At 35.9% G+C, this 16,910-nt stretch overlaps 1 protein-coding gene and 1 non-coding gene across 3 annotated transcripts; both read right to left on the minus strand.

The window, feature by feature from the left end:
• Positions 1-2,126: 2,126 nt before the first annotated feature.
• Positions 2,127-2,199, minus strand: TRNAE-CUC. The gene has a single exon. It is a non-coding gene; the product is annotated as a tRNA-Glu (tRNA).
• A 1,216-nt stretch (positions 2,200-3,415) lies between these two features.
• On the minus strand, positions 3,416-8,778 carry LOC109162833 (isoaspartyl peptidase/L-asparaginase 1). 2 transcript variants are annotated; one of them, XM_019311533.1, is made up of 5 exons: positions 8,727-8,778; positions 5,486-5,658; positions 4,659-4,892; positions 4,417-4,503; positions 3,416-4,080 (listed from the first exon to the last, which is right to left on the minus strand). In XM_019311533.1, exons 2-5 carry the CDS (start codon positions 5,645-5,647, stop codon positions 3,616-3,618), a joined length of 948 nt encoding a protein of 315 aa, XP_019167078.1. In that variant the 5' UTR covers positions 5,648-5,658; positions 8,727-8,778; the 3' UTR covers positions 3,416-3,615. The 2 variants fall into 2 exon arrangements, with proteins under 2 accessions (XP_019167078.1, XP_019167077.1); XM_019311532.1 differs by lacking the exon at positions 8,727-8,778 and adding an exon at positions 5,717-5,808.
• Positions 8,779-16,910: the final 8,132 nt, after the last annotated feature.

Below are 16,910 nucleotides of genomic sequence, written 5' to 3' on the forward strand. Positions count from 1 at the left end.
AAAGAATATTATAAACTACCATAGAGTGAACGAAAGATACATATTATGTACATTTACCTTAGTATTTATGTACATTAAAGTTTAAATTTGTGTACATAATTAAAGAACAAATATTATAAACATAATACTAACAATCTAACATCGTTTTTGACCAAGATTCACCATGATGCACGATATAATTTGCCTCTCCCTCAAAAGATAATTATTCACAACCCGAATCTATTCTAAGCTTCTAGCATCAAGTGAATCGGACCTACTGGGTACGAATTACTGTACACTATGGTGTTCATTCAACTGCATAAAATAAGATTCCGTTGCCGGGAATCAAACCCGGGTCTTTCGGGTGAGAGCCGAATATCCTAACCAACTAGACTACAATATGTTCTTCCTACATCAAGTGAATCGGACCTACGAATTACTGTACACTATGGTGTTAGCATCAAGTGAATCGGACCTATTACTGTACACTATGGTGTTAGCATCAAGTGAATCGGACCTACGAATTACTGTACACTGTGGTGTTCATTCAACTGCACAAAATAAGATTTCATTGCCAGGAATCGAACCCAAGTCTTTCAGGTGAGAGCTAAATATCCTAACCAACTAGACTACAACGGATTTATGTTTTTTCTTCCTGCAAAGTTATATAGACTTAACATAGCTCTCGCCATGGAAAACTATCCTCACAAGATTTCAGTTGCTGTTTTCATAGCAGCATTCATGCCTGATTATGTTCATGCACCCTCCTATGTCAAACTTTCCTTTTCTTGGATGAAAATGACACTACTGTCAACTCCTTTTCAATACCCTCGTAGGCTTTAAGATCACTAAAGAGCTTGTTCGTGAAGAGTGTTCTAAGATCTCTCATTGCAGTCACTTTCATATCCCAACTTGAAGGTTGTCTCAGGGACGCTCCGACCGCGTCGGGCACGCCCACCAACGACCCCTTTGGCTGGCCAACCACCGCCATTTAAATATTGCGTAATTTAGTCACAGACTTTGTAAATTACCCAATTTAGTCATCTAAATTGTAAATTTCACTCAATTTGGCCCTCCGTTACAAAAGCAATCCAATTACCATTAGGGCATCACCAATAGGGGGTTCATCACCAACTTTTGGAATAGTAAAATCTAAGGAAGCTTTTGACAAAATTTATCTCATGCAAATGAGAAGTTCATGTGAGAATTTTAAACCCCCAAGCTTGGCAGTGTGGTCCCACTTTACACCTTCCCTTATGTTCCCTTTCCCTAGTTTTTGTGATTGAGTGAGATAGTGGATGATGAGGTAGATGTTGGGGCCCATAAAAATTTGAGAAAAAATCTCCAACTATTGAGGATGCCCTTGATGAAAGGGCAAAAATGTCATTTGACTGATCCAAAGTAATAATGAATCCTACCAAAAATGATCAGTCACATGTCAATTTTTCAACATCTCCATAAAAGATTATGAAGGTTGGAGTTGGTTAGAAGAATATACCTATTAAATCATGGTAAAAACCTGTGTGAGGCCAAAAGTCCGTGAGACGGGTCGAGTTGTAGACAACTGAGTGAAATGTTCAATGAAGGTACACTTTGTAAGTATCACAATTTCAGTTACAAGTATTACAATATCTATCATAATTAATGTTTTATTTTTAATTACTTTCTACAATAAGTATTACAATTTCTTTCAGAAGTAACATTTCGTATATAAATATTACAATACTTACATTAAAATTACATTTTACAAGTATCACAATTTCAGTAATAAGTATTATAATATTTACCATTAGTAACAATTATTTTACTCTAAATAGTATCACAATTTTATAAAATACCATAGATTGAATGAAAAATGCATATGATGTATATTTATCTTAGTGTTTATGTACATTAAAGTTTAGATTTGTGTACACAATTAAAAAACAAATATTATAAACATAGTACACACGATAATATTGTTAAATGTGATACACTAATTAATTCACACTTAATATAAACATATTAATAAAAGGGGGATTCAAGTTGAAAGATTATTATTCACAACTCGAATCTATTCTAGCATCTAGTGAATTGGACCTGTGTATTAGTGTATAATTATGGTATTCCTTCAATAGCGTAAAATAAGTGTATAGCATAAAATAAATTTCCGTTGCAGGGAATCGAACCCGGGTCTTTCGGGTGAGAGCCGAATATCCTAACCAACTAGACTACAACGGATTTGTGTTTTATTTTCCTGTAAAGTAATATTTATATATAGTATTAACATATTTCATTTTCCAAGTAATATTTACATGTAGTATTAACATAGCCCTCGCCATGGAAAACTATCCTCGCAAGATTTCAGTTGCTGTTTTCATAGCAGCATTCATGCCTGATTCTGTTCATGCACCCTCCTATAGTCCTATGTCAATCTTTCCTTTTCTTGGATGAAAATGACACTACTGTCAACTCCTTTTCAATACCCTCGTAGGCTTTAAGATCACTAAAGATCGAACTTGTCCGTGAAAAGCGTTCTAAGATATCTATGACCTCTCATTACAATCACCTTCATATCTCAACTTGAAGGTTGTCCCGGGGATGCTCCGACTGTGTCAGGCACGCAGTGGTCAGCACGCCCACCAACGACCCCTTTGGCCGGCCAACCACACCATTTAAATATTGCGTAATTTAGTCACAAACTTTGTAAATTATCCAATTTAGTCCTCTAAATTGTAAAATCGACTCAATTTGATCCTCCGTTACAAAAGCAATCCAATTACCATTAACGAAAGGGGCAAAAATGTCATTTGACTGATCCAAAGTAATAATGAATCCTACCAAAAATGACCCCTCACATGTCAATTTTTCAACATCTCCATAAAAGATTACGAAGGTTGGAGTTGGTTAAAAGAATATACCTATTAAATCATGGTAAAAACCTATGTATCGAGTTATAGACAACTGGGTGAGATGTTCAATGAAGATACACTTTTTAAGTATCACAATTTCAATTACAAGTATTACAATATCTACCATAAATAATGTTTTATTTTTAATTCAAATTGGTAGTAAACTTTCTACAATAAGTATTACAATTTCTTTCAGTAGTAACATTTCACATATAAATATTACAATACTTACATTAAAATTACATTTTGCAAGTATCACAATTTCAGTAATAAGTATTATAATATTTACCATTAGTAACAATTATTTTACTCTAAATAGTATCACAATTTTACCTATAAATATTACAATATCTATTATAAATAACCTTTTATTTATTTCAAATTTGTATTAAATTTTCTGTAATAAGTATTATGATTTTTATCATAAGTAATAAGCAACTATTTTAGATTTCACCCGTCACACGAATTAACATCCTTTTGGCATTGCCTAAAAGGAAAAAGATTACAAAATGTATAATATTTTAGTAACTGAAAGTAAAGGAAGATGACCAACAAAGATGCCTCAAATTTTGACTATCTTAACTTCTGAACTAGACTAATATCTTCTGAGCATAGAGTAAAAATGAAAATTATGAGTTATGACTCCCAGCCAAGAATAAAAGATAATGCAGAACAGATATCACAAGATGTCCCGGGGATCTAAACATAAATGAAGAAACAAAGTTCTACTAGGAATAATGCATGATTACCAAATTTCAACTTCGCGATGACCATCCTCGGTTGCACAAGCTCTAAACATTCCGGTTGTGTTAAATGGCATCGTGACCTCTCCAGTGGCAGAAACCGCGACCAGACCTGCAGTGCCCTTCGGAGCGCACTCCTGTATGACGTAATCGGCTGCCTCCTCGAGAGAAATCCCTTTGTACTCCATCAGAGCGGCTACATCTCTCGCTACAGTAGCACGGATAATTGCTTCCCCTTTACCGGTTGCAGAAACTGCACAGAATCGATTGGCATATGTCCCAGCACCGATAACGGGTGTGTCACCTATCCTTCCCACCATCTTGTTCACTAATCCACCAGTAGAAGTCGCAGTAGCCAAATTACCATTACCATCAACGGCTACACATCCAACTGTTCCAATTTGGCTATCCCCATTAGGAATCGTTTCTTCTTTCTCAACTTTAGGCATGGGTTGTGTATAATCGATCTGTTGGTTAGAAATAGAGCATTAGTATAGGAGTCGGGGTAGTTTCCTATGGATGAACTGATTTTTGGATATGGAACAGATCGAATTATCTACTTGCCCAAGAAAACAAAAAGTTTGGTATATTGTTTTTTTTAGTACTACTGACTCTGTTACAGTGTAGTATCTGTTCATAGCTACTAGCACAAAGAGTCAATATCGCCCATAATTTATAACCAAACATCTTAGATTCAAAGTGCAAGAGAAAAAGTAGAGTAAACGAAAACAACATACAAAAGAAAGTATGAATGTTAGATATTCGAAGCTAAACGAGGATAAGAAGAAGGGAAAGCAGCAGACCTGAACTCGGTTTGCTTCTTTTGCTTGCTTTAGCCTCTCAATATTCTCGGGAGTGATGAAATGGCTAGTATCCACAGTTTCAACACCCTAGACAGTGCATAAAAGTACAAAAGTAGATTTTTTAAAAGAAACCAACAAAACGATTTCAGGAATTACACTCTGAGCTAATTATTCTAAGAATATAAGTCACTAAGATTTATAGTTTCTACAACTTAAATCCAACATTACAGGATTTCACGGACCTGTTCCCTTGCAAATGCCTCGGCCCCCTCGAAAGCAAGATATATATGCGGAGTCTTCTCCATGACCAGCCTTGCTAGAGACACGGCATTGACAACTGTAGTGAGACCGGAAACAGCACCGCACCTCTTCGTATTGCCATCCATGATGGAAGCTTCCATTTCAACGGTCCCGCTGTTTGTCAAAACAGAACCTCTACCGGCATTAAAGCATGGAATATTTTCCAGTTCGCGAACCTGAAACTCAACAGTTCAATATAATTACTGCACAACCAATATTGTTCTCTTTGATATGTCTAATTTCCAATCCAATCTACCATTATATGTTCAGTTGAACTTCATTTTCACTGCATTGGATGTTCATTTCAACTGAATTGTGTGCTTAATTTAGATGAGCCTAATTCATCATCAGAGTGAAATAAACACGAATGTCAATTCAAATGATCATGAGAATAGAATATATTGCACCATAATCAGAGAGTATTGAAATGGAATCATCATAACATAACCAATAATCATTCAAAATACACAATTTATATACAAATGTTCTCAATTCGAACATTCAGTATGTAAATTGTGAAGAGTATATAAAAATTTGTGAAGATTCAGAATGTAAATTGTTAACATTCAGTATATAAATTGTGTATTTTTTTGAATTTGACATAGAATACACAGTGATTTTTTTAAAAAAAATTTCTGGAAGATGATATTTATGTATGTATAACTTGAGTTGAAATTTGGGCAAAATAAGTAAGAAAACATTGAAAAGAAAAGTGGCAATAGGAAGGAGAAGGAATAAGTTAGTATGTATGTATGTGCATAGTGCATACCACGAGTTCAACGACATCCAAGGGGGATTTGTTGGCCTTGATGGCGGCGACGCCGATCTCTAAGCAGTGGCGGAGGGCGGCCTCTCTGGGCTGGCGGCGTTGTTGAGGGAGATCCCGGGGAATGTCACCGGCGCCACCGTGCAAAGCGATAGCCCAACCCATAGTAGACACCTCTAAGGCTAGCTCCTCTGCTTTGTTGATTTATAGGAGGGAGGGAAAATGAGGGCATCAACGCCACGACTGTTGACCGCAGTTTTGGATGGTCGCCACTCGCCACACGTGAAGTTACTGCTGACTCGTTTGCCAATGTTACTCCACAATCCACATAAGATACCACTATTAAATTTAGGGAAAAGGTGCAATTACACTCATCAATAATTTATTTAAGTGTAATGAAGTCCAAAAACAAATTAATGACCTGCTATCACATGTCATTAGGGTTCAGGTCACTTACCGGCGAATTTTTTGGGCAAAAATAAAAATAAAAAAATATAGTGACCGGTGAAATTTTCGACAAAAGAAGTGATCAATGAAATTTTCGGCAAATCTGGGTCGGTTGCTGGTCACCTTTTTTATGTTGAAAAATTCGCCGGAAGGTGGCCTGAACCCTAATGACCTGTAATAGTAGGTCATTAACTTGTTTTTGGGCTTCATTGCACCTAAATGAATTGTTGATGGGTATAATTAAACCTTTAAAAAATTTAGCGGCTTAATTGACTTTTAAGTTAAAATTTGAGGGTCTATTTGACCCTTTTCCCTTAAATTTATTTTGAAGATACTATTAAATTTATTAGCTACCGCTCTATACGTGTGTGGGTATTACATGCTTTTTTTTTCCAAAAAAAAAAAAACTATGAATTAATGATTATTTTGGTCCTTTGACTATAGTGAAAGTATTAAATTGGTCATTAATTATCAATTTTGAGCAATCAAGTCCTTAAGTATTGACTTTGTGTCAGATTTGGTGTTGATTGTGTACATGCCGTCCTTTTGAGAGTAAAATGGAACTTTTACTATTTTCTCACATTCCTACACTTCACCAGCTGCGCATTGAGTAAAAAATTCTCAACCTCTTTATTCTCCCAAAATTTCCAATCTTGGTAAAACTAATTTTCTTTCACAACTTAAATTATTCCGGCAACAATCTGTGGGTGGTGGATTGTACGAAGGACTGAGCAGCACATAAGAAGGTGGGAGTCATGTATGGGACAACAGACGTAAGTTAGTTTCTTGTTATAAATTTGTGCGAAATGTGTGAGAATAGATAAGGATGAACAAAGTGAGGAGGATAAGTAACTTTTAATGATAACCATGAAGGTTGTCCTTGGATACATGATAACAAGTTTAAACTCAATTCTTTAATTATAATAGTGATCCTATTTAATCCCTTATTTGAAAAGTTGTTATGAAATTGCACAGGACATTCTACTCTCATCAATTCAAATGGTAAAAACACATGGATTCATCTTTCAATCCTTCTCTATTTCCCAGATTATCTTACCTTTAAGAATTTTCAACACAAAATTTTTTGACCAATTCGGCTATGGCCAGCTCAACAAATTCCTGAATTCGATCATTCAAAAACATCATTTTTTTTCATCCTCTTCCTTTTTCTTGTACTAAACCTTTTGAGTAGAAAAAGTTAAGAATATTTGCACCGCTCATGAAAAAAATTTATGTTAAATATTTCACATGTTGTTCTTGTGTGGATTCTCGCGTAGCTTTATTTTGGAAGAAGCAAATGTAGTGTTTCTTTTGAAAGGAGCACTTCCGACAATAATTGGTCGGAAAATTAGCCGACAGGACCGAATGTGATACAAACTACATAGTTATGCACCTAGTTAAAAAATTTTAATAGTCAAGAACCAAATGGGATTCATGTATAATAAACAAAGTACCAAAAGTGAAATTTTCTCTTTAATTTGCATTTTGCTACATAAGTAAAAATAAATAAATACATAAATATAATTATACTTTTCTCCTGATAAAATAGATAAAATATTTTAATGATTCTGAGATAATTTATTAAAATTACAAATACATATATGACACTAATGTTTAAAAAAATGATAAGTGTACTTTTACCACTAGTTCAAATTTTGTTGACAAAAAAAAATGAATAAAAACAGTACTCTGTTATATTTATTTATTTTTTTAATCAATCAAATCACGTGAGGTTAGTTAATTTCAAAAAAAAATGAAAACACAAAATTTGAATACATACAATTAATTTGCCAACTTTTAGATAGAGTAAGACAAAAAAAGATGTAGGCGTCAACATTCATGGGGAATATTCTTAGTAGCAATTTCACCAAACAACGAGATTGAGTTTGTTGGAAATGGGTTCCACCCTCACTCAAAAATGACTTGATGTTAAGATAGCTCCACCACTCTATATGTTATTCTCTTATTTATTTATTTATTTTTTTTTGGGGAGGGGGAATTATAGAACCCCTCCCATCACACTTGGGGATGAGCGGAGGGCGGCTTCTCTGGGCTGGCGGCGCTCTTGAGGGAGATCCCGCGGAATGTCACCGGCGCCACCGTGCAAAGCGATAGCCCAATCATAGTAGAACGCAAATTATGTCATGAAATCGTGTTCACCGAGAATGGTGAACACAAGGCAAAACGACGTTGTTTTTAGGTAAAAAAAAAAAAATTTCGTAGATGTGGAGTTAGCGGCGCGCGTTTGATCAAATTATGGATTTTCTGTTATGCGCGTTTGATCATAATCTCATAACAGAAAATTCATAATCGCATAACAGAAAATTCATAATCTCACAACTGAAAATTCATAATCTCATAACAGAAAATTCATAATCTTATAACAAAAAATTCATAATCTCATGGTTCCAAAGTGAATGTGTAGGCATGGTTCCAAAGTGAATGTGCAGGCATGGATTCATAATTTATGAATGTCCGTGATTTCGGACGGGAATGTGTAGGCATGGTTCCAAAGTGAATGTACAGGCATATGAATTCATAATTTATGAATGTCCGAAATCTTTGTTCACCTCAAATTAAAGTGAAACCGCAAAATGTGAAAATAAAGAAGAAAAATCACGCAATTAATTAAGGAAAAAAAAAAAGATAACGGTGTATTAACACCGTTGGAACCGTGTTCACCATGAATGGTGAATACGGTTCCATGGCATAACGTCCCTAGTAGACACCTCTAAGGCTAGCTTCTCTTCTTTGTTGATTTATAGGAGGGAGGGAAAATGACTAAATGAGGGCATCAACGCCACGACTGTTGACCGCAGTTTTGGATGGTCACCACTCGCCACACGTGAAGTTAGTGCGGACTCGTTTGCCAAGGTCTACTCCACATAAGATACCACTATTAGTATTTGTCCCGTGCGATGCACGGACTAAATATTAAAGATTTATTTGTAATGTTAGAATAAGTAAAAAAATATTTTTAATAATGGTATTTGAAGTACAGAAGAAGAAAACATGAACCACAATTTAATTGTTTAAAATTACATTTTTATTAAGTATATGACAAAATAATTATGATATTGTATTTATAATATTTAATTTAATAATGAGAAAATTACACTTTTGGTCCTATGACTATAGGTCGTGACTTTTAAAATTAACAATTTAGTCCTTTAACTATACTTTTTTTTCACACTTTTGGTCCTTCCGGCCAAATGTCGCCGGAAAAACGTAAATCTTTTTAAATTATTTATTCATGGGGGCAAAATGGTCATTTCTTCTTCTTCCTTCACTTGTTTTGACGAAAGTGGTTACATGTTGAAAGTGAAGGGATGAATGGAAGACTTCATTGATGAACACAGTGCGTACAGAATGGATGGATAACAAAACGTAAAAACTTGATAGAAGAAGGAAAATAACAAACTCTTATACTGGAAGCAAAACAGAGAAGAAAGATGCGGTTATGGGGTTATAGGAAAATGGCAACAATGCCCTTCTAGTTATACTAGCTACTAGACGTACTGTTGTCTTCTTGGAGATGGTTCCTTCATCACCCCCCCGTAAGCTGGAGCATGAAGATCTTGAAGGCCCAGCTTAGTATGACATTGATGACATTGGCTCCATAGACTACAAGCAACCGAAAGGTATCAACATGGCCTTCCCTTACAACAACGCCAAACGAAGAAGAAGAACTTTAGGAGCAATTCCCGTGGCAATGTTGAAGAGAAGATGCCCACTTGAAGCACTCCCTGGAGAAATACTTTCACTATATGAAGCTTCAGGGTCCACACACATAGGTATTCCACAGACCAAACTTGAATTAACCTTCCTCTGTGGCTTAACATTGAGAATTTCAACTTTCGATTTGGCCTGAATTTTAACTTGATTACTCTCATGAAATAGTGGAACTCCACCTCTGGATCTAAATAGTGGAACTCCACCTCTGGATCTAAATTCGGCTCGATCATTACCTAAATCCAAGCTTCGAGTTAAAAAGGTTGAACTAGGCTTTAACCTTCCAGGCCGCCACTGCTGATCACTAGGCTTGGCATTACCAATTCGATCCTTAGCAGGAGAAGACTGTACCAGCAGCCTCCTTTCCGGTGTGCCTCTCCTCACACTGCTCAGATTATTCACAGGCTTAGTATTACTAACTGGCAGCGAAAAGGATTCTCTCTGAAACGAAACTGACAAACTTTTTGTAGACGTCGTTAGCATCAGCTTCGTCGCTGAAGACATATCCACCCTCACCGGCGTGGCATCTCCTTGAATGAAACCTATATGGTCACTAACTCCGTAGATGGCTGCATTATGTTCTACATAGTCAATTTTCTTCAGATCAATATCGATGGCAATTACATGCCTACACCTTTGTGTAAATTGGACTGCATTTCCACCAACTCCAGTGAAGAAATCAACTAAAGTACCATTTGCACAACGATGTGCATGATGCTTCGCTATGGACTCAGGGGTAACAGAGAACCATCCTTCTTCATCCATTTGAATGCCTTCATACCTTTGACACCAGTATTTACTCAAACCAGAATAAAATCATTCAATTATCGACGGGAATTGAAACTCTCCCCTTCCTACGGAGAGAATCTCACTCACTAGACCTGAGATTCGGTGTGGATTTTCTACATCTTCTGGATTATATTTTCTCTGCGTGAACAGGTTCCGATGCGGAACAGCTATGGATTTCGCCATAATTGGAGATCGAGCGATCGGATGAGCTCCTTCCTTCCCCTGCAGAACGGTTGTGGAGGTCGCCTGAACAGAAGATCGACTCAGAATGAGAGACACAGCCTCTGCGGCTGAATCGGAGGACTACTCCATCTGCTTCAACCGGTGTGAGCTACGAACTCCTTCCTTCCGCTGCGGAAAGGCTGTGGAGGTTACTTGTACTGGAGATCGACTCAAAATCAACGGCGCTGTGGAGGTTACTTGTACTGAAGATCGACTCAAAATCAACGGACGCACTCCTTCCTTCCGCTGCGGAACGGCTACGGAATTTTGCTTCTCCGAACTTAGATTCCTCTGCGGAATCATTGACGATGCTGATCTAACTGGTGATCGAGCATAGGCTTTGTTGCTACACATCCTCTGCGGATGGATTGGAATTATCCTCTGCGGATTAACTAGGATTTGGATGAACTGGCTATTCAGGTGTCGGCGTTGCTTCTCTTCATTGACATCTCCGGCACCGGAAAATGCAGCAACGCGGGTGAGCTTCCGCCGCTCTGATACCATGACGAAAGTGGTTACAAGTTGAAAGTGAAGGGATGAATGGAAGACTTCATTGATGAACACAGTGCGTACAGAATGAATGGATAACAAAACGTAAAAACTTGATAGAAGAAGGAAAATAACAAACTCTTATACTGGAAGCAAAACAGAGAAGAAAGATGCGGTTATGGGGTTATAGGAAAATGGCAACAATGCCCTTCTAGTTATACTAGCTACTAGACGTACTGCTGTCTTCTTGGAGATGGTTCCTTCATCATGTTTCTGAACTGAAAGTTCCGCCACCTACAAAAATGACGATTATTTCTGAACTGAAAGCTCTGGCACCTACAAAAATGGCCATTATGGGCGAAGAAACAAACCTTCAGCTCTGAACTGAAGGGTAGCACAATCGACTTTGAAATCAGCTATGTGTTCTTCTTCCTGCTCTGTTTTCTCTTTCGGTACACGCAAATCGAGGCCGCCATTACAACCATGATAACCAGGCCGATGCTACCGCCGATACACGTAAATTTTAACTTAATTAAACCTGAAATTTGGAGTGGATAATTAGGAAAATGCTGCATCCAATTTGGAGTGGATAATTAGAAAAATCTTAGCACAGAATTCAAGAAATGCCCCCACGGGAAGATTACTTATTTCCTCCTCTTCCTATGGCTCCTGGTGGTAGTATTGAAAAGTCCGAGTGTCATGGTTTACCTATGAACACTATGGTTGCACATCTCCGTCAAGAAAACAAAAAATCTACAAATATTACTAGTTCTGCTCTTGGCAAGCCGGCAGGACATCTACACAACATGCAATTACCCAGTCAATTGTTAAGGGACCTACATCGTCTAGCAATCAAAGTTCCAGTGAGAGTAGATCTGTGTATGTTCAAGAAATAACTTCTATTGATTCTTTCAGTTCAAACATAAATTGACAATTTTACCCCCCAAATATTTAATAAACAAGGGATTGTGTTTTTCCGGCCAAAATCTACCGGTAATTTGGCCGGGAGGACCAAATGTGTGAAAAAAAGCATACTTAAATGACTAAATTGTTAGTTTTAAAAGTCAGGAACTAAAATTACCACTCCCCCTATAGTCATAGGACCAAAAGTGTAATTTTCTCTTTAATAATTGAAAATAGTATGATACAAAAAGTTACAATTATTAATCGCAGCTAGCGGTATACATATTTGATCTTAAGTATGCTACCCATCCGATGCACGGAATGAATATTGGACAATATTATAATAATATTATTTATTAAAAAATACATAACATAATATCAACATAGTTGCAATTCATATTCATATATATATATATATATATATATATATATATATATATATATATATATATATATATATATATATATATATATATATATATATATATATATATATATGGTCTTGTGAAAATTAAATGTTGTTAATACCAACATTTAACCATTAATATCGACATTTAATTTTCACAAGACCATATGACTTTATTATAATTAAGATTAGTCACCACTGTAGGGGAATATTCATCTGTCCATTTCAATTGAATCTTCTGAGCTCTACCGGCTTAATAAATTGATACTCCGTATATCTCTAGGGCTGTTAACGAATTCAATATCAACAAATGGAGATTGTTTGTGTTTGTTTATTTAGATTTTTGAAGTGTTTGTGTTCGTGTTTGTTTGTTAAGATTTTTAAAAATTATGTTGGTGTTCGTTTGTTTAATAACCAAACACATTCTCATGTTCATGATCACAATTCGTTCGTGAACAATAACATTTCACTTATTTGAGTGTATCTAAACTGACACGGCCTCACGTATTATTTTATATATTATCGAATGAAACTGCAGTTATATCAAAATGATACTGTAGTTGTGGTGAAATGAAACTGCAGTGTATATAAAATGAAACTTATGACATTTATTTAGTTTCTTAATTAGTCGTGTAGTGACCATTTTAGTTCTTACCTCAAGTATATGTTTAAATACAATGGTGATGTAAATACAAATCTGAAAATTCATTTGCAGAATAAGAGTCAAATAAGTCATCTAACTACACACAAAACTGCAATTAGGTCACTGAACTTAAAAATAATAAAAAAAATTAAATAAAAAACTACAAACAATTGGGTCCCTGACAATTGGGTAGCCATGGAGACTGTCCCCTTCGTCTCAATGGCCAGCTGGAGACGAAGGGCTCCATGGCTGGCTGCCCGGAGGCGAAGGGGACTCTTTGTCTCTTGCTGGAGTTTTTTTTTGAAAAAAAAATAAAAATTAAAACAATTATTTTATTTAAAATTATTAAAATACAATTTTAAAAATTGGTTTTAAATAAAGGAATCGTCACTTAAGAGGTGAACATGTCATTTTAGATTAAATTGTATGAATTTGTGTTGTTTAGGGACCCAATTGACCAACTGTAGTTTTTTTTTTTTTTTTTAGCTTAGTGACCTAATTACAATTACAATTTGGTGTGTAGTTGGATGACCTATTTGACACTTATTCCTTCATTTGCTCATCCCAAAATACAAGTTAAATAAATATATAATTCAATATGAAATATGTTGTGAGTATTTGTGACTTGCGCTACACAAAAATGTCAAAGGAAAATATTAAAATACTAAAGTTGGATTCTCCAATATTTAAAAAGTTCTTGTAGTAATTGCACGGGACATTCTATTCTCATCAATCCAAATGGTACACATGAATTCATCCTCCAATACTTCCTTCTCTACTATTTCCCAGATAATCTTACTTTTAAAATTTTCAACACAATTTTTCAACAAATTCAGCTATGGCCAACTCAACAAATCCCAACCTTAATCCGATCATTCAAAAACATCATTCTTTCATCCTCTTCCTTTTTCTTATCATAAATTAAGAAATGTCATAAATATTTTGAGTAGAAAAAGTAAAGAATATTTGTACTGCTCATGAAAATTTCTATTCTATTGTTAAATATTGCGCATTTTGTTCTTGTGTGGATTCTCGCATAACTTTAATTTGGAATGAATTATATTTGATCTTTGACTATTAATAATTTATAATTAAGTACATGACTATGTAATTTGTATCGCATTTGATCCTATCGTCCAGATTAATTGTATTAAGGTTGTATGTATTCAAATTTTGTGTTTTCATTTTTTTTTTTTTTAAAAAAAATTAACTAACCTCACGTGATTTGATTGACTAATAAATAAATAAATAAATAAAACAGAGTACAGTTTTTATTCATTTTTTTTTTCTCAACAAAATTTGAACTAGTGGTAAAGGTACACTTATCATTTAAAAAAAAAAAAAAAGAAGTTAGAGATTAGTGTCATAAATGTATTTATAATTTTAATAAATTATCTCAGAATCATTAAAATATTTTATCTATTTTATCAGGAGAAAAGTATAATTATATTTATGTTTTTTTTTTTTTTTTTTATGTAGCAAAATGCAAATTAAGGAGAAAATTTTACTTTTGGTCACTTGTCTATTCTACACGAATTACATTTGGTCTTTGACTATTAAAATTTTCTAATTAAGTACATGACTATAATTTGTATCGCATTTGGTCCTGTCGTCCAATTTTTCGGCCAACTATTGTCAGAAGTGCTCATTTCAGAATAAGTAAATGCATGCAGTGCTCCTTCCGAAAGAAGCGAATACAGTGCTCCTTCTGGAAGGAGCACTTCCGGCAATAGTTGGTCGGAAAATTAGACGGCAGGACCGAATGTGATACAAATTACATAGTCATACATCTAATTAAAAATTTTTAATAATCAATGATCAAATGTGATTCATGTATAATAGGCAAATGATCAAAAGTGAGAATTTCTCTTTAATTTGCATTGTGCTACATAAATAAAAAAAATACATAAATATAATTATACTTTTCTCCTGATAAAATAGATAAAATATTGTAATGATTCTGAGATAAATTTATTAAAATTATAAATACATTTATGACATGTCTATTGTCTAACTTATTTTAAAAAATTAAAATTGATAAGTGTACTTTTACCACTAGTTCAAATTTTGTTGAGAAAAAAAAAAAAAAGAATTAAAAAGATGTGTGTGTCAACATTAATGGGGAATATTCTTAGAATCTTAGTAGCAATTTCGACAAACGACGAGATTTATGGCCCGTTTGGTTCACGGAATAGGTCGAGAATGACATAGCATTCCCAGTAATAGGCCTATTCCTTTGTTTGGTAACCATTTCTATTACCAGGAATAATATTCCTGGTAATAGCCTATTACCTCAAATAAGGTAATAGCTATTACTAGGCCCCCCTGGTATTAGCCTATTACTGAACGCTCAGGAATAGATTTTAGAATCTATTTTCTTTTTTACCCCTTTCTTTAACCTAATTTTTTTATCCTATATATAAATTTATCCTATTTCACCACCGTCGTCGCCACCACCACCATCACCGCAGCCCCCCCCCCCCCACCACCGCCGCCGCCACCGCCACCGCCACCAGAACCACCACCCAGCAGCACCACCGCCCCCACCACCACCACCATCGCCACAACCGTTGCTGCCCCCACCACCACCACTGCCACAACCGTCACCGTCACCACCACCACCGTCGCCCCCACCACTGCCACCGCCACCACCACCACTACCACCCCAGCACCACCACCGCCACCACCACCATCACCACCACCGCCACCGCCACCACCATCGCCGCCACCACCACCACCGCCACCAGAACCACCACCCAGCAGCACCACCGCCACCACCACCACCACCACCACCACCGCTACAACCGTCGCCGCCCCCACTACCATTGCCACAACCATCACCGTCACCACCACCACCGTCGCCCCCACCACCACCATTACCACCCCAACACCACCACCACCATCACCACCACCGCCACCACTATCGTCACCACCACCATCACCACCGCCACCACCGCCACCGCCGCCACCATCGCCACCATCACGTATTTTTATAAGGGTACTTATGTCTTTTAAAACATATTTCATTTCTATTCCTTAAATAACCAAACACTGTAACATAATTCCTAAAGTCTATTCCTTCCGCGAACCAAACAATAGAATACAATTCCTATTTTATTCCTTCCATATTCCATTCCTTATGGAATAGCATTCCTATTATCTCAAAATTCATTCCGTGAACCAAACGTGCTGTTAGTTTGTTGGCAATGGATTCCACCCTCACTCAGAGATGACTTGACGTTAGGATAGCCCCACCACTCTTTATAGTAGATTCTCTTTTCCTTTTTTTCTTTTTTTTTTTTTTTTGGGAGGGGGAATTATAGAACACATCCATTACATTATAGCATATTAGCATCTTGAATAGTAGTAGGTTTTTGATTAGTTTTTGCAAGCACAATTAGAAAAGAGAAAATGGGAGGAAGAGAGAAAAAGAAAAAGAAAAAAAAAATAGGAAAAATATATAAATAGGCCATTGAACTATTTGGAGATAACAATTAAGTTATCTGATGGATTATACATTAGGCCTGGGCCATATGGATCGACCCAAGAAAGCAACTGGATCAAGGAAGCCCAAGAAGGATACTCAGTACGGAATAACTCAAGAGTTCGCTAAGGATTGAGCTTATTAATCCAATATAATTAGAATTGGACTCATTATTTCTTATATAATAGAATTTGGTTTTATTATTCCCAATGTAACTAAGACTCCCAATATGAGGCAGTCTAGAATTCTTTTTCCTTACAGGGTTCTAGGCCCAAAATATGTATAAATAGACCCATCAAATAGAGGAGAGGGG

This window comes from Ipomoea nil, unplaced genomic scaffold (genome assembly GCF_001879475.1).
Source record: "Ipomoea nil cultivar Tokyo-kokei standard unplaced genomic scaffold, Asagao_1.1 scaffold2957, whole genome shotgun sequence".
In the NCBI taxonomy this organism is placed as follows: Eukaryota; Viridiplantae; Streptophyta; class Magnoliopsida; order Solanales; family Convolvulaceae; genus Ipomoea; species Ipomoea nil.

Bases quoted from the DNA above. Each gene is read 5' to 3' on its own strand.
- LOC109162833 (XM_019311533.1), bottom strand. From the start codon at position 5,647: ATGGGTTGGGCTATCGCTTTGCACGGTGGCGCCGGTGACATTCCCCGG. The intron at 4,504-4,658 runs GTCCGTGAAATC...TGCACTGTCTAG, and splicing joins AGGCATTTGCAAGGGAACAG to GGTGTTGAAACTGTGGATAC. The intron at 4,081-4,416 runs GTCTGCTGCTTT...TCTAACCAACAG, and splicing joins AAGAAGCAAACCGAGTTCAG to ATCGATTATACACAACCCAT.